At 55.9% G+C, this 22,560-nt stretch overlaps 2 protein-coding genes across 2 annotated transcripts; one reads left to right on the top strand and one right to left on the bottom strand.

Moving 5' to 3' along the window:
• Nucleotides 1-1,197: 1,197 nt before the first annotated feature.
• PTX4 (pentraxin 4) lies at nucleotides 1,198-5,054 on the bottom strand. Its single transcript, XM_036280924.1, has 3 exons — nucleotides 4,914-5,054; nucleotides 3,568-4,201; nucleotides 1,198-1,838 (listed from the first exon to the last, which is right to left on the bottom strand). The coding sequence occupies exons 1-3, from the start codon at nucleotides 5,052-5,054 to the stop codon at nucleotides 1,198-1,200; spliced, it is 1,416 nt and encodes a 471-aa protein (XP_036136817.1).
• A 2,742-nt stretch (nucleotides 5,055-7,796) lies between these two features.
• TELO2 (telomere maintenance 2) lies at nucleotides 7,797-21,737 on the top strand. The gene is made up of 21 exons (XM_036279917.1): nucleotides 7,797-7,971; nucleotides 8,992-9,327; nucleotides 10,282-10,559; nucleotides 12,010-12,078; nucleotides 12,347-12,494; nucleotides 12,794-12,896; nucleotides 13,107-13,175; nucleotides 13,316-13,457; nucleotides 13,540-13,676; nucleotides 14,195-14,274; nucleotides 14,496-14,597; nucleotides 15,952-16,040; nucleotides 16,253-16,344; nucleotides 16,617-16,733; nucleotides 16,845-16,916; nucleotides 18,260-18,424; nucleotides 18,900-18,991; nucleotides 19,652-19,751; nucleotides 19,915-19,979; nucleotides 20,242-20,357; nucleotides 21,190-21,737. Exons 2-21 carry the CDS (start codon nucleotides 8,993-8,995, stop codon nucleotides 21,294-21,296), a joined length of 2,478 nt encoding a protein of 825 aa, XP_036135810.1. The 5' UTR covers nucleotides 7,797-7,971; nucleotide 8,992; the 3' UTR covers nucleotides 21,297-21,737.
• The last annotated feature ends 823 nt before the right edge of the window (nucleotides 21,738-22,560 follow it).

Below are 22,560 nucleotides of genomic sequence, written 5' to 3'. Positions count from 1 at the left end.
TTCAGATAGAGCGGGAGGGAGAATGGGAGGAAGAGAGAGAGAGAGAGAGAGAGAAACATTGACGTGAGAGAGACATATCGAGTGGCTGCCACCCACACAACCCCAACCGGGGCCGGGGACAAACTGCAACTGAGGTACGTGCCCTTAGCGGGAACCGAACCTGGGCCTCTCCGGTTTGTGTGCCAAGGCTCTAACCGCTGAGCCAAACTGGCCAGGGCAAAAGGACAACTTCTGTATGATTCCATTTCTAGGAAAGGTCCGGCACAGACGAATTCACAGAAACAGAAAGCAGAACAGTGGCTGCCAGAGCTAGGGGAAATGGCGGGGGTGACAGGAGTGACCACTAATTGGCATGATTTTGGGGTGGGGCAACAGAAATGTTCTAGAATTGGACTGTGGTGATGATTGCAAAATTTGGTAAGTTTACTAAACAATCTTTAACTGTACACTTAAAACGAGTGAATTTTATAGTATGTAAATTCTACCCCAGTGCAGTTGCTTTAAAAGCATTGCCCATCCACTGTTAATGTTGTTTCTGAATAGACTGTGCTCCTTGCAGGTCCCCTTTCCTGGAGGCTTAGGTAGCCTCGACAATCATCACAGGACCTTGAGGGAACCCCAGGGTTCCCAGTGAATGTGGGGCCGTAGTGTTGGGAGCCAGGAAATGAATTCTCCAGGCCTTGTCATGAGATGCTGGAACAAGGATCACCCAAAGGGAAACTTCCATAAGTCACCTTGGGAGTGTGATGACAGTTCACATGCTGTCCATGCGGTTTCAAGGAAAATAGTTCTCCACGCAGTAGCCTGTAATGGCAGGAAACTCACACCCAGAGGAGAGGCCCTGTAGGAGTCCAGCACTCCCACCTGGCCTGTGCGGGCCTTGTTACAGCGACGTCATACTACAGAGGGGGCAGCTGTAAGGATGCTGCTGCAAGGGAAAGAATGCAATTCTTAGGGACCCTGACTCATGTCTCTGCCCGTTGCCCTCTCTCCCTCCATGTTTCCTGGTCCCCTCCATGGAATGCCCACATTCTATGTTAGACACCAGGTGTGCCTGGCAGCATCCTGCCCCTCGGTTCCCAGTCTGGGAGGGGTCCCTCCATGGAGTGTGCTGGGGTCTGGAATGGCTGAGCATAACTGGAGACTAGCTTCTCTTGCCAGCCCAGAGCATGACCACAGCTCCCAGGTGGTGAGGCCTCATGGACAGAGCTCTAGGCAGGTGCAATTCACCTTCTGCACAAATCCACCTATCAACGCGGCATTGGCCAGTGTCAGGATGGCACCCGGCGGGAGCTCCTTCCCAGTGGCAAGGTGTGAGACTTCCCGGGGTACCAGCACACGGTCCCATATGGCTAGGCCTGCTATGCTCCCCACAAAGGCCTCAGAGCCATCAAACCCACCCCCCATGGTGTCTTGCTCTTGGCCCAGCACCAGGGACCCTCCGGGAGGGACCTCATAGCCCTCCCTGAAGCGGGAACCAGTGGCGACGAGCCTGCGGTCCACGTGGAGCCAGTACCTGCCCAGGATGGATGTCCAGATGACACACACGTGGTGCCACTGGCCATCCAGTAGCGGCTGCAGGGGCAGTTCCCTGAAGGCCGGGTCTCCAATCACAAAGTGGATAGAGCCAGGGACCAGGGAGTCCCGGCCGTGCAACACCAGCTTGTTATCATTCTCCTCGGTGGCATAGGAGAGGAGGGTGCCCAGGTGGCCCGAGGTTGTTCGGACCCAGCTGCAGACAGACAGGGCCCGCAGGCCTGAGAGGAAGCCGGGGCTGAGGAACACCACATTCTTGGTGGAGGTGTTTGGGAAGACGAGTGCAGGGCCCACGTTGCAAACTAGAAACAGAGGGGAGAGAGTCAGCTCTTGCACCACAAGGCCACCCAGAAACATCCAGAAGCTCCCAGAAATATCCAGAAACATCCATGCTACAGGATTTTCTTTTGCCCCAGGCGGGTGGGCCTAAGACCCCAGCAGCTGGCCTTCATCAGGCACTAACTGTGAGGTTGTCTCATTATCCGACGGCGGGAAGACTGAGAGCCAGGGCAGTCGTGTGCCTTGCTGGGGAGCAGGCCTGAGCTGACACCCTTGCCACCAGGGCAGCCTCATGTGTGTCTCCTATGGGTGCTGTGACAAATCTCCAGAGACTCAGTGACTCAAAGCAACGCAGACTCAGTGTCTTGCAGTTCTGGAGGTCAGAAGTCCAACACAGTCTCACTGCGCTAGACTCGTGGTGTTGGCAGAGCTGGGTCCTTCTGGAAGAGCCCCGGACGAGCCCTTTCCTGCCCTTTCCAGCTTCTAGAGATGCCCGCATCCGTGGCTCATGGCCCTTCCTCCAGCTTCAAAGTATATCCCTCTGACCTCTGCTTCTGTCGTCACATCTCTGACCCTGACGCTCCTGCCTCCCTCTTATAAGGACCCCTGTGATGACATTGGGCCCACGCCATAGTCGAGAATCATCTCCCATCTCAATATCACATCTGCAAAGTCCTCTTTGCCACAAGAGGGTCCCAGCATCAGGCTGTGGACGTCTTTGGGGGTCATCACCTTGCCCACCAGACTTCCTGCCAGGTCCGCCTGTGTGTGTTGGGAGGCGGTTGGCCTCCAGTTGCTGCACCTGGTCTGAGGTTCCGATTGGCAGGCTGGGGCAGAGCCTAGAAATATGCCTTTCTAGCCCATCATCCCAGTGAGTTTGAGGATGTAGGGCATTCTGTGGCTGGCCTCCAGCTCCTCTCTCCACTTGGGGGCTCCTGTCATAACCTAGGGCAGCGGTCCTCCACCAGAGGTGACTGTGACCCCAGGGCACATCTAGCAATGTCTACACAGAGTTCTGGTTGTCAAACCTACAGCCCTCCCTTTCCTGGAAGCCCTGGCAGTTTCCTAGAGGTCAGCTGGTTGTCCTGTCTTACTGGTGAGGCCACCGGCATGCCCAGGACAAAGGGGAACCCTGCTTCAGATTAAGGGGCTCTGGAGGCTGCTAAACAAGACAGAGGGAGTAACATAGTCAAAAATAAAAGTTAAAGATAAACTGACATCTAGTGGGTGGAGGCCGGGGTGCTGCTAAACACCCTAAAGTGCCTGGGACAGCCCTCACTAAGGACTGCCTGCCCCAAATGCCCGCAGTGCTTCCACCAAAAACCCCTCACCCGGGAAATCAGACTGGCTTTTCAAAGGCCTGGGCCCACCATAGGTGGGCATGAGCCCTACGAGGTGCTGGCTGAGCCAAGGCCCTACAGAGGGCTTGTGCTGGCGATAGCTGAGAGCATGGGTGGGATCCTGCCAGCCCTAATGAGGCCAACCTCTGACGTGGAGTGGGCAGGTACTGACGGCGGGCAGCACCCTGTCGTGTGTGTGCACTTACTCTTAATGCCCAGCCCGAGGAGTGGCCTGACCTTCTGGGGACCTACAGATTGGCTGCCACCTGGATGACCCCTTTCTTCTGGGATGGGGTAAGCGGGGCATGAAGCCAGTGTCCTCTCCACACAGCTTCGGAGGGATCAGAGGCCTAGGGAGGAGGAAAGGGAAGAGTGGAGGTGGGTAAAGGAAGGGCAGGCCCATGGTACTTACTCTCGCCCAGTCTCTCGGGGGGCCATGCCCACTGGCCGTCTGAGCCTGGGGGCTCCCGTGTCCCCTGGAGATGGCCAGGAAAATCTTGAGGTGGGTCCATGGACTCAGGTGAAGCTCTGAACACCTGTCTGCCCCCCTGAAGCTTCAGGGAGCTTGGGCTTGGCATCCCAGGCTGGGCAGGGGCCCACGCTGAGGCTGTGGTACCAGGGCAAGCCACCTGAAGCCACCCATTGAGAGCAGCCAGCCTGGTGCTCTGGCTCTGGACAGCCTGTGTCAGGCGAGCCAGTGTGTCCTGCAGGGCTCGCACATCCAGGGCCAGGCCAGACAGTGCTTCCCTCTGTGCCTCCCGCTCCTTCCTCTCCCGGCTGTGCTGCTGGCTCCTCTCCCTCAGGGCATAACCCAAGGCCAGCAGCCTGGAATCCACCTTCCGGCTTCTGCGTTGTGTCTTCCGCATCCAGGTCTTGATGTGGTCCAGGTCACCCTGCACAGTGGTCTGAGACTGGTTGACTGCCAGAACCAAGGACTGACTCTCCTGGGCCAAGCTCTGGAACCGGGCATCAATGTTGTAGGACAGGTTGTAGTTGCTGGCGATGGCCTGCAGGTGTGTTAAGGTCACCTCCTGGAACCTCTGAAACTGCAGAGGACACAAGGCAGCGTTGGGGACCTGGGCCCGGGAGGATGAGGAACAAGCCTTCCCTGGTATGCTTCTGTGGTGCCTCCCAATGGCCGGCCAATCATCATGACCAGCCCCATCCCAGCCGAGCTCAAGGAGGGAGACCAGCTCAAGGTCACTCGGCAGCACTGTGTTGGGTGAGGGCTTCAGGCCCACAGACTGGCCCCCACTCTACCCATGTCCCTCAGGGTCTTCCCTGTGATGGATGGATACCAGGATGGGCTGAGTGAACCGTTTATACGCTGAGGCAGGCCTGGCACATGCAGGGCACTCGGGAAGTGGCTACTGACCCACATGGGTGTGTCTGCTCCACAACAGACCTGAGACCTCAATGCCCGGTGCTGCCACCTCATCTGTTCCCCTCCCCTCTCCCCTTTCCCCCCTCCCCCCAGCATACCTTCAGCTGCACCCCTGCAGACTAGAAAGTCTACCCCCTCCCAGCTTCTGACTCCCTCCCAGCTCTCAAGTGTCAGAATCCAGAACTGGGTCTAGGAAACCTTTTGGCTGGTTTCCAACTATAGGTGAAAATAACATCCGCTGATAAAAAGAACTCCGAACCCCACGTCTGTGTCCACAGAGCACCAGTGTTCACTACTCCATTTCCATAAGGTGCATCCTTCCTCTGTTGTCAATGTTCTAAAAATCAACTGCCCTGCAGGGTGGGTACATTTACCTGTTCCTCCAGTCTGCGGAGCCTCTCGAAAAATGGTTTTCTTTGCCTTATAGGGCCAGCTTCCTGTGACAAAACCCCATGCAGACACACCGGCACAAAAATAAGGAAGAAAGACAGGGTCTTCCTTCCTGGGAAGCCCATTCTGAGAAGGAGGAGGCGCAGGAGTTGCCACCAACTTGTAGGATGCTGCTGCCTGCTTTGTGCTCCTGCCTCAACCTATTCTCCCTGCAGCTCTCAGTGGAGTTTTCCTTCTTGGATCTGGCTGGGAGTCAGGTACTTCCTGCCACCGAATGAAAGGCATTTGCCCTGCAGCCCACGGGCTCTGGAGATTTGAAGGTTCCCAAGGAGACAAACTTAAAACAGATACAGTTTCTTTGGAAAATAATTCTATGGGGTGGAAGCCCTGGTCTGGCTGGCTCAGAGGCGGACAGGGGTGATTGCTTTAGCAGGAGCACATGGACTGATGTTCCCACCAAAAGGAAGTTAAAGCAGGACAGGGAACCTGGCTGGGCCAGGGAGTCCTTGGATCCAAGCCTGCAGTGAGGCCCAGCATCCCTCTTTGAACAGAGCATCCTGTGAGGACATCTCTCCCTTGGGTAAGAAAAAGGAAACGGGACTGAGAGCCACTGTAATTTATTTTGGGGAACAGGTTGTGCAATGGGCTGAATGGTGACTCCCCAATCAGGTAGGTCCAAGTTTTAATCCCTGTACTTGTGAATGAGACCTTATTTGAAAAAGGGTCTTTGCAGAGGTACAGTGGTCCCCTTATCTGTCACCCTGTTTACTCTCTCCTGCTTAATATGAAAGCCCAGCCAAGGATCACTAGACACTCAGAAGCCTCTGACAAGAGTGACATAAATCTGCCCAAATAGAAAAGAAACCCAGGAGACAATGCAGAGGTCCTAGGAAATGCTCAAAAGACTCTAACCAATACCTCCAGGAAAACAAGAAAAGCTGTGTGTTCACAAGGCAAGAAATGAATGCTACAGAAAAATGAAATAATCAGAAAGAAAGAAGTTGCTCTTGAATGCCCTGGCCGGTTTGGCTCAGAGGTTAAGCATTGGCCAGCGGACCAGAGAGTCTCGGGTTCGGTTTCCGCTAAGTGCATGTACCTTGGTTGCAGTTTGTCCCTGGCCCCAGTTGGGGTTGTGTGGGCGGCAGCCACTAGATGGGTCTCTCTCACATCGATGTCTCTCTCTCTCTCTTCCCTCCTCTCTCCCTCCCGCTCTATATGAAGAGAAATGCAAAAAATGTCCTCGGGTGAGGATAAAAAAAAAACACTATAATCCCCCTCACATACAGCTTGAAAGGCAAACTTAAAGCAATTGCCCAGAAAGTACAGAAAAAAGATAAAGAGATGGAAAATAAGAGAAAACATGATATTTGAGATCAATCCAACAAAAATAAACTGTAGAGAGTGAGACTAAAGAAAACGGGGTGGAAGAAATTGTTAGGAAGATAATCCAGGAAGGTGTCGCAGACAAGGACATCCGTTATTTTCAAGACCACATGCCAGAGAGCACTGGGTCAAGGAAATGGCGACTGACCCCAAGGCTCCTCTTATCAAGTGCCAAAACACCTCGGACAAGAAGGAGATCTTAAAAATGTCCAGAGAGAAAACCTGGTCACATGTGAAGGATTGAGACTTTCCTCAGAGAATTGTTGGCCACCTCAGCAGCAGTGCTGGCTGCCAAAGACAGAGGAGCAAACCTTAACATTTCTGAGTGCAAATGTTTTCCAAATTTAAAAACTGTGCATCTAGCCCTGGCCGGTTTGGCTCAGCACTTAGAGCGTCACAGGTTTGATTCCAGGTCAAGGGCACATATCTGGGTTGCAGGTTTGATCCCTGGCCCCGATGGGGGTCATTCTGGAGGTAATCAATGGATGTGTCTCTCTCACATCGATGTTTCTCTCTCTCTCCCTTCCACTCTATCTAAAAATCAATGGAAAGATATCCTCGGGTGAGAATTAACAAACAAAATTGTTTGTTAACCTGGAGCAAACGATGAAGACATTTATCAGATATGTAAAGGCTTAAGAACTTGATCTTCAGTGCACTGTTTTGTGAGAATCACAGGAAAATAGGGGAACAGAGGATGACTGTAGTAGCTGGAGAGTGAGGGCTCTAATCCAAAAGTGGACTGGGAGGAATTTCCAGAGTCCCAGGAAGGCACCATCTTCGACTCCTTGCTCCCAGTCACACCTCACATCCGGTCAGTTCTACTCCACAGAAATATCCCAGGTCAGCCAGTTTTCACCACCTGGCCCACACCTGTCTTTACACCAGCCACCCAGCTGGGCTCGCTGCATCCGGTTGCCCCCTACCGTCCATTCTCCCAACTGCACCAGGGTGGGAGTTTTAAAATGAGTGCCCTTAGTCATTTTCTTACCCATCTACTTTTTAGAATCACAATTTGCCATCTGATTTATTGCTCATGTACTTTATTTTCCTCCCTGATATGTGAGCAAGGACTTCATCTGCTTCATTCTCTTCCCTGAAGAGTGCTTGCTGCGCGCAGCAGGCATTTAGTTAATGTATGTTGAATGAGTGAATGTCTCCCAGATCTCCCCGCGAGAAGGGCCGCTAGGTCGCGCCTGGAGCAACCCCCTCAGGGCGAAGTCGGGGAGCGCGGCCCCACCCACAAGGGGGACTACGCCCCCACAGGCCTCGTCCTCCTTTGGCACAGACCCCGCCCCCGTCTGGCGCAGGCGCAGATGGGCCGCCCGCCCCGAGCCTCTTCCGGCTCCGGGGCTCCGCAGATTCGTCAGAATCGATCAGCTGACCCCCAGGCTCAAAGAAATTCAGCGGCTTCTCTGCCCGGGCCCTGAGCTCGTGTCCCGCGGCGGCGCGCTCTGGGAACCGAGCGTGGAGCTGGGCCTCGCGGCCATAGCGAATCGGCGGCGGGTCCACAGCGGCGGAGCCGGTCCGAGCCGCTGCTGCCACTCCCGGGACCCAGCGGTGGCGCGCCGCTCCGAGACCCTGCCCTCTGCCGACCGCCTTCTCCAGCCCCTGAGACCCCCTCCCATCCCACGCGGCCCCCTCCCGTCACGCCACGAGGTGGGCTTCGGATGCACCCTTGGTAGGGGGCATGGGACAGGCTGATCGCTGCCCTGTTAGTCGGCGTGTGCAACGGGTACCGGAGCCCGCGTAGACCAGGCTGGGTCGGGAGGCACCAGGCTCTTGGGGGCACTGTTGGGCCCCTACTACAGCCTTATCAAGAGGCTGGGTGCACTGGTGACAAACTGGTGCCTGCTTAATGGTACTTAGTCCTGCAGGGGCCCCCCACCCGAAATAAAGACTACCCACGGAAGGCTATGGTTTCTAAAAAGGAAGGGAGTTGGGTGAGGTGAAAGTTGGAAATGCGTGGATGGGTGCCTCTAGTCCAGGGTCTCCCAGCCTCGGCACTGTTGACATTTGGTTTGGATAATCCTCCGTTGTAGGAGCTGTCTTGTGCATATGGAATGTTTACCAGCATCCCTGGCTCTTACCATCTTCAGTTGTCACAACTGAAGATGTCTCCAGTTACTGGCATTTGTCCCTGGACTGGTTGCCCTACTGTAGAAGGTGTCATAGAGTACCTAAGGTCCTGAAAAGGACTCCGGTGAAAACATGAAAGATGTGGAGGGAGAGGATATTGCTGGGCGATAGTAGGGGTGAGGTGGAATGAGGTCCCAGGAAGCTTATTTATTTCATTTCATTTTATTTTTTTTATTCCTCACTCAAGGATACTTTTCTATTTATCATCAGATAGAGGGGGAGGGAGGTAGAGAGAGAGACACACACACAGAGAGAAACGTCAATGTGATAGAGCCACGTCAACCGGTTGCCTCTCACAGGATCTGACCAGGGCCAGGGACAAACTGCAACTGAGGTACGTGCCCTTGGCCGGAATCGAACCCGAGACTTATTGCTCCACGGGCTGATGCTCCAAACCGGTCAGGGCCCCAGGAAGCTTATTTAATAAGAGGCCAGAGGATGGGGATATGAGAATATGTGAAAAATGCTTCCTCGTCTGAGACTGGGTCCCATGTGGATGCCCATGGCTTCGTGCACTTCTCATATCCTTCTTGTGAACAGGATGGATCCATTGCTGTCTTCAGTCCGGCTTGCCGTCTGTGAGGCTGTTCACACCCTCACATCTTCTGAGGATGGTGGCTGCATCTTCTCCACCCTGGGGTCCCTGAAGCGTTATCTTGGAGAAACGGAGAACCCAGCCCTCCCTGGGGAGCAGGAGGAGTTTGCCAGGGTCCACTTTTCTACCTTTCTCAGATGTCTTATCAGCAAGCTGAGTCCAGGCTGGCTGGAGTTGCTGCCTGATGGCCAGTTGGAGGAGTTGTGGGCCAGCTTCTTCCTGGAGGGCCCGGCTGACCAAGCCTTCCTGGTGCTGATGGAGGCCCTTGAGGGCACTACTGGGTAAGTGGGGCTGGGTCTCATTATGGGGTCTCTCATCACTTCCAAAGCATAAGCATGGCCTGAAGGATTACAAACCACTGGTAGGGCACCTGAAAACTAAAAGTGGTTTGTATTAATCTCTGCAATGGGAGGGCCCTTGCTTTGATGTGTAGGCGAAGGGAGGGAGCAGAAGTGTTTGTGTCCCTGCGGCTAAGGCAGTGGGTTAGCTCCAGACTGAGGTGACGTGTGGCAGTGCATCGCCATTCTCTTGGACCCTGTCCTTCACCCTGTGGTTCCCAGCTCTGCGGTGAGGCACCCAGGCTCTGCAACCAGCTTATATGACCCCTCGCTTGGGGTGGCTCCTAGATTCCACATCAGAGCACAGGACAGTCCTAGTGGGGATGTCTTGTTGGAAAGCTGGGTTTTCAGTATTGCTGCAAAAAGCAAGCACCGTGTGAAAAGCACTACCAGGAGAGGGCAGTGATGTCCAGTGTGGTTCCAGGGTAGGAGGCTGCACTGGGCTCAGCAGGTGCTTGTACCCCACTGGTAATTGTAGCTACTTAGTAGGGAGATCTATTTTTTTTTTTAATCCTTACCTGAGGGCATTTTTACATTTATCTTCAGATAGAGGGGGAGAGAGGGAGGAAGAGAGAGAGAGAAACATCAATGTGAGAGAGACACATCGACTTGTTGCCACCCACATGACCCCAAATGGGCCCAGGGACAAACTGCAACCAAGGTACGTGCCCTTAGTGGGAACCAAACCCGGGACTCTCTGGTCTGCGGGCCAACGCTCCAACCGCTGAGCCAAACCGGCCAGGGCAGTAGGGAGATATAAATACTCTTTTTTTTAATATATGTGGAGGATGTAAGGGTCAATTAAGCTCTTGGGATTTTCTGTGTAATGAGGGCTGTTTAAGATGCTGAGGGTGGAGAGGCTTGGGGCTCTGCCCATCACACGTGCTCTTGGTTCAGTCCCAGTTTCCGTCTGATGAAGATGGCGAGGCTGCTGGCCCGGTTCCTGAGGGAGGGCAGGATGGCTGCGGTCATGGAGGGGCAGTGTCGGCAGCAGAAGGAGCTGGCCTTTCCTCTGCACCAGGAGGCGCTTCTGATCAGGGTGGTGGGCTTGCCCGACCGCCTGGGCAACTGTCTGCAGCATGAGAACCTAGCTGAGTTCTTCCCTCAGAACTACTTTCCTCTGCTCGGGGAGCAGGTCGTGCGGGTGCTGCAGGCGGTTGTGGACTCTCTCCGAGGTACGGTCCCCTCCAAAGTGCCCTCTACCAACCATTTTCTCAGGCTGCCATCCCCTCCATCCCTCCCTGACCTCTGGGCACTTTGCAGTCTTTGGGTGGTGCCACCGGTAGGCCAGAAGTTGTCTCCTGTTTGGGGTGTTATTGACCCACATGTTGAAGTTTCACCCACATCTTGGCTGTTGACCTTGGAGGTGGAGCTGACTTGATTTCTTCAGTTCTTGGGTAGACATTGGTGAAGCCAGCCAGAGGGCTGCTCACTGCGGGGCCCTTACCCAGGTTCTTATGGTGACGAATGTTCGTCTCACTTGGCTGTTGGCTAGGGTCTGCTTGTCCTTGTTGGCTTGGGTCTGGCTCAGTGTCTTTGTCGCTGGGCATCTTGGGTGCCTTGAGGGGCACTGTGGGGTGGCTTCTTGCTCACCCTCTTATCACAGAGTCTTTGAAGTATCAGTTGTGAGGGCAGGTGTTTCGCCTGAGAGTGTCCAGCACTCTGGCAGCTAAGGTAGTTGCGCTGGTGCCAAGTCGGGTGCTGCTCGAGGCCCTACAGGAATGTTGCTTCATGGGATCCCAGGACCGGCCTCCAGGCAGCATCCCTGGCTGGGGGAGGGACACACAGTGAGGTGAGGCTTTTATCTCGTCAGGTCTCTCAGCCCCACTGCTTTTTGCTGGGTGATGCCGCTAGGACCTTCTGAAGGTGTCCGGGATGTGTGTAGTCCACTGTGCAGTGGTGTGCAGGGGCCCCTTCAGATCGCAGACACCGCCCTTCCATCGTTTCCGCCCTGCGGGGTCCGGTCTGATTCCTGGTCGGCTCCGTCATCCTGGCTCTGGTAGTGGAGCTGGTACTGCCCACCGTCTTCTTGTTCCTATGTCCTTGTTTCCTCCCTTCCTCCTGGTGGGCTGCTCAGAGCCCCACCTGCCCCTCTGAGTAGCTGACCGCCTTAGCCAGGCCCCTCTTGGTACTTCTTTGTCCCTATTTCGGAGGATCATTGTGACCGTTAAGTGGGCAAATATGTATAAAGCTTTTTAAAAATTTTTTTATTCCTCACCTGAGGATACTTTTCCATCTATCATCAGATGGAGTGAGAGGGAGGGAGGGAGGGGGAGAGAGAGAGACAGAGAGAAACATTGATGTGATAGAGCCACATCCACTGGTTGCCTCCCGCATGACCTGACCAGGGCCACAGACAAACCGCAACTGAGGTACGTGCCCTTGACTGGAATTAAACCCGCGACTCATTGGTCCGCGGGCGGACACTCTAACCGCTGAGCCAAATTGGCCAGGGCTGTAAAGCTTTTTAAATAGGTATTATTGTTGGCTCCTCTTAGAACAGTTCTATTAGATTATGGTTGAATTAGAGTGAATCGGCATTTTGGAGCATGGTCTGTCCCCAGGTATTCTTTGACAGCCTTATCACCGCCCTCCTTTAAAATCTCCTTTTCCTTCCTGTCCCAGGCGGCTTGGACTGCTCTGTATCCTTCGTGTCTCAGGTCCTTGGGAAAGCCTGTGTCTACGGGCGGCAGAGTGAGTGTTTCCTGTCTGGGAGAAGCCACAGCATGTCTGGCCCTGGCCCCCTTCCTCCTGGTAGCTGTCCTGGGTGGTGGGCAGCATGTTCCCCTGGCGGACGGTGGGAGCATTGCTGTGTGTTCCAAAACGGCAACGGCCCCCTCGCCTGGGCCTGGTTGTGGGTGGGCTGATGCCAGCCTGGGCTTCTGGCAGGGGGCGTGGCTATGCAGCTGGTGGGCAGGTGGGCTGCAGACACTGGACGCCTCCTCTGTTTGCTTTCCCCCAGAGGAGATCCTGGGCATGCTGGTGCCCAGGCTGACAGCTCTCACCCAGGGCAGCTGCCTCTGGCAGCGGGTCTGCTGGCGCCTGGTGGAAGGTGTGCCTGACCGGGCCATGGAGGCTGTGCTGACAGGGCTTGTGGAGGCTGCCCCTGGGTAAGAAGCAGGGCACCCTTCCCACTGCACATGCTTCTCTCTTAAGAAGGTGGGAAGTGGGGATCCATCCTTGCCTGCCATCCCTTTGTATGTAGTCGGTTTCTGGTCCTTCATGGGAAAGGCTGGCCACGCCCACTCTAGGTGAAGTATTTAGCCCCAGTTTCCATTTTTATCAGGAAGAGGGAGAATCTGGACCCATTGGGAGCTAAAACGCTCACCCAGGCTCCCCATGGTTAGTGTGGAGCCCAGGATCCAGCCAGGTATGTTGAGATTCTCTCTCCCTCCACTGTGCCTCACAGGCCTGAAGTCCTCTCTCGACTGCTGGGGAACCTGGTGGTGAAGAGTAAGAAGGCCCAGTTTGTGATGACCCGAAAGCTCCTGTTCCTGCAGTACAGATACACGGTGGGAGTGCCTGCAGGGGTGCGGGCCGCGGGCCGCCTCGGGTCCCAGAGAAATGACTGTAGCAAGTGGAGCTGGAGCAGTGCTCAGCTGCTCAGGAAACATCCCTTCCTTCAGCCCAGACCCGTTCCCAAGGGCTCCCCTGCCAGGCAGGCGGGACATGGGTGGTATCTGCCTGGCAGACAGTGACGAGATGCCCGGCTTCTGTTGCAGACGCCTGTGCTGCAGAGCCTGCTGGGGTACCTGGCCAAGGACAGCCAACGGCGTCCACTCCTCGTACAGGTAAGTCCTGTCTGGCCCTCAGTCCCTGGCAGTGTCCCAAGACCATCTACTGGTGGGACAGGGAGGGAGCACCCTCCTGCCTGGGATGGAGGGGAGGTCGGTGGGGCTGTCTCATCAGCCAGGGCTGTGCTGCCCACCAGGCGCTGAAGGAGCTGCTGGAGACGTGGGGCAGCAGCAGCGCCGTCCGCCACGCACCCCTGCCGCAGCAGTGCTATGTCAGCAAGGCTGTTCTCATCTGCTTGGCGCATCTGGGGGACACGGAGCTCCAGGACAGCCGAGAAGGTGAGCCGGTGGAACGGGCGCCCTGTCCCCATTGCCCCCTTCTCCACGGGCACACTCAGCATGCGTATGTTGGTCCTTCCAGAGTTGCTGGCCAGCCTAATGGCAGGAGTGAAGTGCCACCTGGACAGCAGTCTGCCTGCTGTGCGTCGCCTGGGCATGATTGTGGCCGAGGTGGCCAGTGCCCGGATCCACCCTGAGGGGCCTCCCCTGAAGTTCCAGGTGAGTGAGGGCTGTGCCTCCGTGGTCTTCCCAAGCTGCTGTCGCCCCAGCCCCGATGTCACCTCACCTTCCTGGGTCCATGCTCATAGAGCATCTATCTCTCTGTTGGTGGCCCTGCTGAGGGTTCACAGCTTAGAGGGCGGTGGAGGTATAGCCCCTCAGTTGTGCCCGAGCAGGTCCCCCAGGTGGATCCCTGGGTGTTTAATGCTCGGGCCATCCTAGGCACCCCCTCCTCTCCATCCACTGAGCCCTCTGGGACATCCTCAGGGGCACTGCCATGTTTGCTCGGTCCTGGGGTATTCTCAGCTCCCTCAGGAGGGTTGGGGCCCTTCAGCCCTCAGCATACCCAATGCTGCCCTTTGCCAAGGTGGAGATTTAGAAAGTTGCCCTTGAAAGGCTCTGGCTGTCAGAGGCTGGAGCTATAGACTGAGAGCTGCAGTGGGAGGGCCTTGGAGGGGCCCTGGCTCTGCTGCTCCTGCCGTCCTGTCCCAGCCGACTCCCGGGCTTTTCTGTTGCAGTACGAAAAGGACGAATTGAGCTGTGAGTTGCTGGCCTTGGCTACCCTCCAGCCTGCCGCTGACAGCCCCTCAGAGGCGGGGTGAGGTCTCCCAACCCTGAGCTCTGGGCATGGTTGGCCAGGTGGGGGTAGTTTCTATACGCGTCGTGGTGGACTGTCAAGTCATCCTGGACTCAAGTTGCTGAGGCAGAAGCTACAAGGACTAGGGTGGGGGTGGAAGGAGCGTTTCCTTGGGAAGCATAGGTGCTAGACCAGAAATGTGTGAGGTTGTCGCTGAAGGATTCCTCCTTGTTTCCCAAAAGCCCATTTGTCGCTCCAGTCGCTGCAGAGACCCCTGACAAACAGACTGTAGACAGTGGAGTCCCCCAGGTGCGGCCACAGGGCTCTGACTCCGAGCTTGACAGGTAGGACGGAGATCTCGGGTGGGAAGGCACTGAGGCCCAAGGCAGCCCATGCTGTGTCAGAGCCCACGAGGTGAACTCAGGGGCTGACAGGCTTAAGACAATGGGTCAGCCTGGCTGGTGTGGCTCAGTGGTTGAGCGTTGACCCATGCATCAAGAGGTCGCTGGTTCGGTTCCCAGTCAAGACACATGCCCAGGTTGTGGGCCCGATCCCCAGTGGGGGGCATGCAGGAGGCAGCCAGTCGATGTTCTTTTCATCAATGTTTCTATCTTTCCCTCTCCCTTCCTCTCTCTTTAAAGATCAATAAAGAAAATTTTTTTTTTTTTTTTTATCCTCACCCGAGGACATTTTTCCACTCTTTGTTCAGGTAGAGTGGGAGGGAGGGAGAGAGAGGAACAGAGAGAGAGAGAGAAACATCGATGTGAAAGGAACACATCGAGTGGCTGCCACCCGCACAACCGACCAGGGCTGGGGACAAACCACAACTGAGGTACGCGCCCTTAGCGGGAACCGAACCCGGGTCTCTCTGGACTGCAGGCCGACGCTCTAACCGCTGAACCAAACCGGCCAGGGCAAGAAAAAATTTTTTTTAAGAAGTAAAGAAAGAATAATCAATAAAGAAAAGGAAAAAAAAAAAAAAAAAGACAGTGTGTCAGCCTACACCACTGTGCTGGCTCTGACCTCTTTCCAGGCTTTTTCTCAGTATGAAAACCGGTATGGAAGGGCTCAGCGTCACTGTAGCCTTAGCCTATCAGTTGTTCTTTTTTTTTTTTTTTAATCACTACCCGAGGATATTTTTTCCATTGATTTTTAGAGAGAGTAGAAGAGAGGAAGGGAGGGGGAGAAAGAGAGGAGAGAGAAACATCGATGTGAGAGAGACACATTGATTTGTTGCCTCCCATACGTGCTCTGACCAGGGCTAGGGATTGAACCTGCAACCCAGGTATGTGCCCTTGACCAGGAATCGAACCGGTGACCCTTTGGTCTTCAGGCTGATGCTCTAACTACTGAGCCACATGGGTCAGGGCCCATTAATCGTTCTTGAAGCTTCAGGGACTGGGAGATGAATTTTTATTTTTTTATTTGAGAGAGACATCAGTTTGTTGTTTCACTTATTTATGCATTCATTGGCCAATTCTTGTATGTATCCCGACCGGGGATCTAATCCACAACCTTGGTGTATTGGGACAATGCTCTAACCACGTGACCTATCTGCCCGACCCTGGGAGTGGAATCTGGTGACTCAGGAGCTTGTCCTGGTGGTGGAGGGTGCCAGCCTCAGCCCTCAGGCACTCCCTCCCTGTTTTCTGCTCTGGGGTGACCAGCAGGCTTCTCATGTCAGTGCTTCTTCCACAGCGATGATGAGTTTGTCCCCTACGACATGTCAGGGGACCAAGAGCTGAAGAGTGGCAAGGTGCCCATGTACATCCGGGACTGTGTGGAAGGTGGGCCTCCCTAAATGGCTTGGGCCCCTGCTGGGTGCCCTGTGGCAAGGCCTCAGACTTGAGCACAGCCCTGCCCTGGGATGGTTGGGCCATTGGACCTGTTCATGTTCTGGGGGTTCACCTGCCTTCTGCCCAGGGCCCAGGCTCTGGCTGCTGGCTCTGCCGTGGTCAAGGTCAGGGCCAGGGAATGATGGAGGCCTGTCTGGGTTCAGCCCTGACCACGTCTGAGGACTGGGAGTACTGGGAGGCGGCCCTGCGGGCCCTCGAGAGGCTGGTCTTCAGGAACCCGGCTGCCACTCGGGAGGTAAGCAGGTAGAGGGGCTGGGCTGTCAGGGTCACGGGAGGTGGGCAGTGTCTTGGGAGGAACATGTACCATGAGGGAACCTGATCTGGCTTGTGTCGTGTGCTTTGGTGGCTCTGTATGCTTCTCGGAGGCCTGTACCTACTGGGAAGGGAGGTGGAGGACACAGAGTCTCAGGCTCTCCAAGATGTGTCCTTTCCATTGTAAGGAAAGCCAAAGACTGCGAGGGGCCTTGGGCAGGTCCGGGGGCTAAAGGCACCCTGACATGTTTGCAGGTGAGCGTGGAGCTAGCCAAGGTGCTCCTGCACCTGGAGGAGAAGACGAGTGTGGTGGGATTCGAGGGGCTGCGCCAGAGAGCCCTGGTGGCCGTCACAGTCACAGACCCAGCCCGGGTGAGTCTCAGTGGCTGTTGGGTGCCAACGTCATACCCCCACATTGTGTCTGTGTTGGGGCCCTACCTCTGGGGTTGTGATCCATAGTGACCTGTCATCTGCCTGGTTCAGGTGGCGGAGTATCTGACCTCACAGTTCTACGCCATCAACTACAGCCTCCGGCAGCGCATGGACATCCTGGACGTGAGTGCCTGGGTCCCTGTCCCACTTGTCTAAGCTGCCCTGATGGGGGGGCGGGGCAGGCCTGGTGCAAAGCCAGGGAGCAGGTGTTTGCCAAAATCTATGTGGGCAGGACCAGAGGCCTCCTGGGTAACTTGTCATTGCACCTGAGAGCCTGGGACCAGCATCTGTCTGATTAAAAGAAAGAAATTCAGCCCTGGCCGGTTTGGCTCAGCAGTTAGAGCGTTGGCCTGCGGTCCGGAGAGACCCGGGTTCGGTTCCCGCTAAGGGCACGTACCTTGGTTGCAGTTTGTCCCCGGCCCTGGTTGGGTCGTGTGGGTGGCAACCACTCGATGTGTCGCTTTCACGTCGATGTTTCTCTCTCTCTGTCTCTCCCTCTCACTCTATCTGAACAAAATATCGAAAAATGTCCTTGGGTGAGGAAAAAAAAACAAAAAAACAAAACAAAACAAGAAATTCTGACACCTGCTACAGTGGGGATGAGTCGAGGACGTTTTGCTTGGTGAAAGAAGCCAGACACAAAAGGCAAAAGGTGTATGAGTCCACTTACATGAGGATCCTAGAGGAGTTAAATCTGGGAGACAGAATAGAATGGTGGGTGCCATGGGCTGAGGGAGGGGGTGGGGAGTTGGTGTGTAACGGGGTCAGAGGTTCATTTTGGGAAGCTGAAGTTCTGGAGCTGGAGGGTGGTGATGGTTCTACAACAGTGTGCGTGTGCTTCATGTCACTGAACTGTGCACTTAATGGGTGAGGTGGTACACGTTATGTGTATTTTACTAGAGTAAAGCAAAGACTAAAACAACACCAAATTCACCATTTTACTGTTTACAACTCAGTGGCCTTTGGTACATTCACAATGTTGTGTGACCGTCACATCCATCTTTCAGAAAATCTTGCATCACTCGCAGAAGACAGCCCTCGAGCACTGTCTCCCCCTCCCCGAGCCCCTGCTCTGTGGATTTGCCTGTGCTGGGTGCTTCCCATGAGGGAGGTCATATCTGTGGCCACCTAGGTCTGGCTTCTTTCACCCGAGTGTTTTCAGGGCCCACCCACACGTAGCCTGTGTTCCTTTTCCCGTGAGGCAGGGGGCAGGGAAGAGAAGCAGCCCGAGCAAGGGAGTGAAGGCTCTGGCCAGTCGCCAGGGAACATGCTCACTGTCCCTCCTGTCCCCCCACAAAGCAAAATGATGCTGAGATACTTGGAACTGATTCTCTATGTGGTTCCCTGAGCCTCCCCCGGAAGATGGCAAGAGCTGCTGGTGCTGATGGGACACTTGGTTTTCCTTGAACTAGAAAATGTTATCCTGCAGAGTGACAACGGCTGCCCTGGGTCTTTCTGTCCCCTAGGTCCTGGCTCTGGCAGCCCAGGAGCTGTCTCGGCCTGGGCGCCTCTGGAGAGCTCCCCAGTGCGGCTCCCCGGGCCCCACCTGCCAGCCCGGCTGCACTGTGGCTCCCACCTGGCGGGCAGTGGTGGATGAGAGGATCAGAAGGAAGACCCGGCGGTTCTCAAAAGTGAGCCAGGCCTCGGGTCAGGTCCTGATGGTGGGGACTTTGGGCAGCTGCCTGAGCGGTCTGCTACCTCTAGGTTCCGTCGGGGCGGCTCCAGTGTTGGTCTTCTGTGAAGGGAGGGAATCTGGCACAAACTGAGTGATGTGACATGCTCTAGGGTATCAAACAACTGGTTTTAAAACATGAATGCAGAATTAGGTGTGACGAAAAGCCCCAAGAAATCTGCGTCAGCAGCAGGTGACTTGGGACGGCCGTGTTGTTGGGGGTCGCCTAGGCCAGGCTGATCTTGACCCCCAGGGACATTTGGCCTTGTCTGGAGACTTTCTTGGTTGTCACGGGGTTGGGTGCCACTGGCATTCAGCCCTTGAGGCTGCTTACCCTCCATGGCACAGGACGGCCCCTCCATGAGGGTCCTGCTTGGGGAAGGCAGGCGCGCTCCGCACGCAGTGTGGCGCCGTGAGCTCTGTGTGTTTGGCAGGGCTCTCCCAAGCGGCGACCAGCTGGCAGCCCCAACGGGTTCAACTCGGTGGCTGGCTACTTCTTCTTCCCCCTCATAAAGGGCTTTGACAGGTGAGTGGGAAGCCTGTGATTTGGGGACATGAGCCCCGGATACCTCCGAGGACAGGAGGCTTCCCAGGGTGGGTCTGAGGTGGGGCTTTGGGCAACAGCGGGATGGTGACTTTGGCTGTGGTTGTTCGTAGCCTTAGCTTGAATGAAATGACATGGTAAGGGCATCAGGGGTCACCCGCCCTCCACAGATGTCAGGTTGGTGGGGCCAGAGCCTTGCTGTGGTGTCTCCATGCTGCCAGTGCTCTGCCCACCCTCCTGTGCTGTGTCCAGCTCAGCCCAAGTGGGCTGTGGACGTTCCCTTGGCCACCGCCACCCAGGGGTGATACTTGTCATGACGGAGAGGGCCAGGGCCTGGAGCCCGTCCCTTCGGAGGCAGGACTGGGGCTGCCGCCTTTGTTGCGTGTGGCTGGGTGGCGGCCTTGCTTCCCTCAAGTGCCACAGCCCCTCCTCCTGACCAGGTCCTGGCTTGTGCCAGGCAGCCTTGCAGAGTGACCGGGTGCCTGTCTAATCCCTTTTCCTTTTGGCTCTGGGTGCCTCATGGGGACAGGTGGTGAGCAGCAGCATCCAGGCCGCAGGGATGTCAGTTGGTGGGGTGGCCCAGGAGGTTGGGGAGTTGGCTGAGTGCGTGACCTGCACCATTCGCCTGGTTCTGTGTTGTAGGCCTCTGGTGACCTTCGACCTTTTGGGAGATGACCAGTTGGTTCTTGGGAGACTGGCCCACACCTTAGGGGTCCTGATGTACCTGGCTGTGAACACCACGGTGAGCTGGGAGATGGCAGCTGAGGGCCCCCTTTGTGTGGAGTGTGCCAGTGCTTTGTCCTTCCCGTGGACCTCACCGAAGGGACAGGAGTGTTGGGACCAAAGTCTCCCAGGTGGGGACTGCTGGGTGCCAGGACTCCTGCCCAGGGCCTCTGTTGTTTCAGGTGGCTGTGCCAATGGGCAAGGCTCTGCTAGAGTTCGTGTGGGCCCTCCGCTTCCATGGTGACACGTGCGTGGCTGAGGGAGTGAGGGCAGTGGTCCCTGTGGACACGGGGTGGGGGCTCTGAATCTTAGAGGGTGGGTGTCGGGGGGTTGATGGCAGCTCCTGGGGTGGCCGAGAGGCAGCTTGGCCCCGAACTGAGGAGGAAGGGGCAGCGCGGGGCCAGGTGTGCTTTTGTTGCCGGCATGGCTGCTGTGCCTGGAGGAAACTCAGGGTCTTCGGGGCTCGACTGTGGCCCCACCGGGGCTTAGCCCTCCGCCTTGCTCGGCAGCTACGTGCGGCGGGGCCTGCTGTCTGCCGTCTCCTCCGTCCTCCTCAGTGTTCCGGGCGAGCGACTGTGGGAGGATCTGCCAGATGAGCTGCTGGAAGCCCGGTTATGGCTGGCAGGTGAGCGCCGGGCCCCAGGCTGCAGGAGCAAGGTGGGCGGGAGGCTGGTGCAGCCGGGGGCTTCCAGAGGCCGTCAGGGTGCATGCAACACCGGAGACTCCTGAGCTGAGCGAGCCCCAGGCCAAGCGTGAGTGTCGTCCCTCCTTGTCTGCATTCTAAGTGGTCCCCAGGGTGGGATGGGAACATGGCCGTTGTTGGGGGTCACTGGGGAGTCCTGAGTAGGGACCTCAGAGAAGGTGCCCTGATGTGGAAGCTGCCATCTGCATTCATTCTGGAAAATTCCAACTCTTCAGAAAGGTTACAAGACAAAGTGAGCACTACATACCCTCCAGGCAAGGATCCTGAGCTGTCTGCACCCCAGCTCCTCCAGTACACTTGTCCCCAGTGTCAGTGTGGGTTTCGCTGCTTATGTCTCACGTGTGTCGGGACGGTTCTGGGTGGTGCCAGGTCTTTCTCGGGGTCTCGTGCTGCAGGCCGCTGGCATCCAGCGTCCCTCATTCCAGGATGGCTCCATTGTCTTGGGGTGCAGGCTCTTTCTCTGGGGTGAGAGCTGCAACCCTGGAGTGACTGGAGGGCCGTGTGTTGACTCCTCCCAGCTAGCTGGAGCTCCTAGCCTGGGTGGCTGGGAGCATGGCTCCTGCTCGGTGACGCAGGACAGAGCCCCTTGCAGGCGTCTGCAGTACTTCTGTCACAGGGACCTCAGTAAGAGGGTTCTGGTGCCACAGGCCTGAAGTTCAGGGCAGCTGGAGGACTTAAATGAAATTGAAGAGGGCTGGCCTGTTCAGCACCATGCAATGCTGCCTGTGTTCTGGTCTGTTGTCATCTTTGGCAGATGTGGCTGAGAAGGACCCGGATGAGGACTGCAGAATGCTGGCTGTGAAGGCTCTGCTGCTTCTGGAGAAACTCAAAGACAAGCTCCTTCCACTGCCTTCTCCTTAGTCCCGACACCACTCCTGCTGGAAGAAGGGAAGGCCGGGAGGCCCGAGCGCGGCCTGAGGAGCCGGGCTGACGTGTGGACTTTGTGGTGGAGCCACTTGGGTGGGCCATCCACCCGGTACTACTGAGCGTGCAAGCAGGAAGGCCCTCACTCTGCTGCTGTTTATAGCCCAGAGGTCTGCGTGCTTAGCTAAAAATGCACGCCAGGGCCTCTGGGTACTGCCCCCAATGACAGCACCCTGAATGCTGGGATTGCGGGTCCGGAGGAGGGACTCGGACATGGGGCAGGCTCTGCAGGCAGGCGGCTGGAGGGGATGGGGGAGGGCACTGCTGCTTGGGGCCTGGATACACTCCAAAGGGAGCTGCCAGATGGGCAGAGCAATGGACTGCTGGGACCCTGTGGGCTTCTTGGCATTGTGTCCTCAACCCTTTTCCTCACCTAAAGGCAGGTGTTAAAAAAAAAAAAAAAAATAGCCCGGCTGGTGTGGCTCAGTGGTTGAGTGTTGACCCATGCACCAGGAGGGTGCTGGTTTGATTCCCGGTCAGGGCACATGCCCAGATTGTGGGCCTGATCCCCAGTGGGGATCATGCAGGAGGGGGCCAGTTGATCTCTCTCATCGATGTTTCTATGTCTCTCTCCCTCTCACTTTCTCTCTAATCAATGAAGAAAAAAAAATTTTAAAACAACAACAAATAGTAAAATAAGAATTAAAGGAGCTACAGGTACTCAGACCTACACTTTGTGGTTCTCACTGTTTGGGCAGGGACCTCAGAACCTAGACAAGCCCTCCAGAGGGGAGAAGTGAAAACGTGGGGCAGGACGGCAGGAAGGGGACACAAGCCTCTGAGGAAATAAACTTTATTAGGAGAGTTTCAGCAGCCAGTGGGTGGAGACTGAGGTCCCCCTCCCCTTGAGATGTCATGGTACCAGCTCCTCCCTCAAAGAGGGAGCTGGTGACAGAAAGGGCACAGGCTGCCTTGCAGAGAACCCGCCTACTGGCCACTCCGCTGTCTGCCCAGGAGTGGTCAGGAACTGGGTATCCTGCTGGAAACCGTTGGATGTATTTATTTGTCAAGCAGCCTACTTAAGTGCTGGGATAAGGCACAGTGAATATACCAACATCCTTGGTTTGTGAAGTTCTAGAAATTTCTCAGTTTTACAGTCTACTTGGAGAATGCCATGTGAAAAATGAACCAACTCCCTTATCAGTAAAGGGGCTAAACTAAAGTTTCGCAGGACCAGAAACATGGATGGGCTGGCTTAAAA

The sequence above is a fragment of the Molossus molossus genome, unplaced genomic scaffold (assembly GCF_014108415.1).
Source record: "Molossus molossus isolate mMolMol1 unplaced genomic scaffold, mMolMol1.p scaffold_m16_p_3, whole genome shotgun sequence".
NCBI classification, from domain to species: domain Eukaryota; kingdom Metazoa; phylum Chordata; class Mammalia; order Chiroptera; family Molossidae; genus Molossus; species Molossus molossus.
The sequence above is the reverse complement of the archived record's forward strand: the minus strand, read 5'-3'. Positions and strand labels throughout refer to the sequence as shown.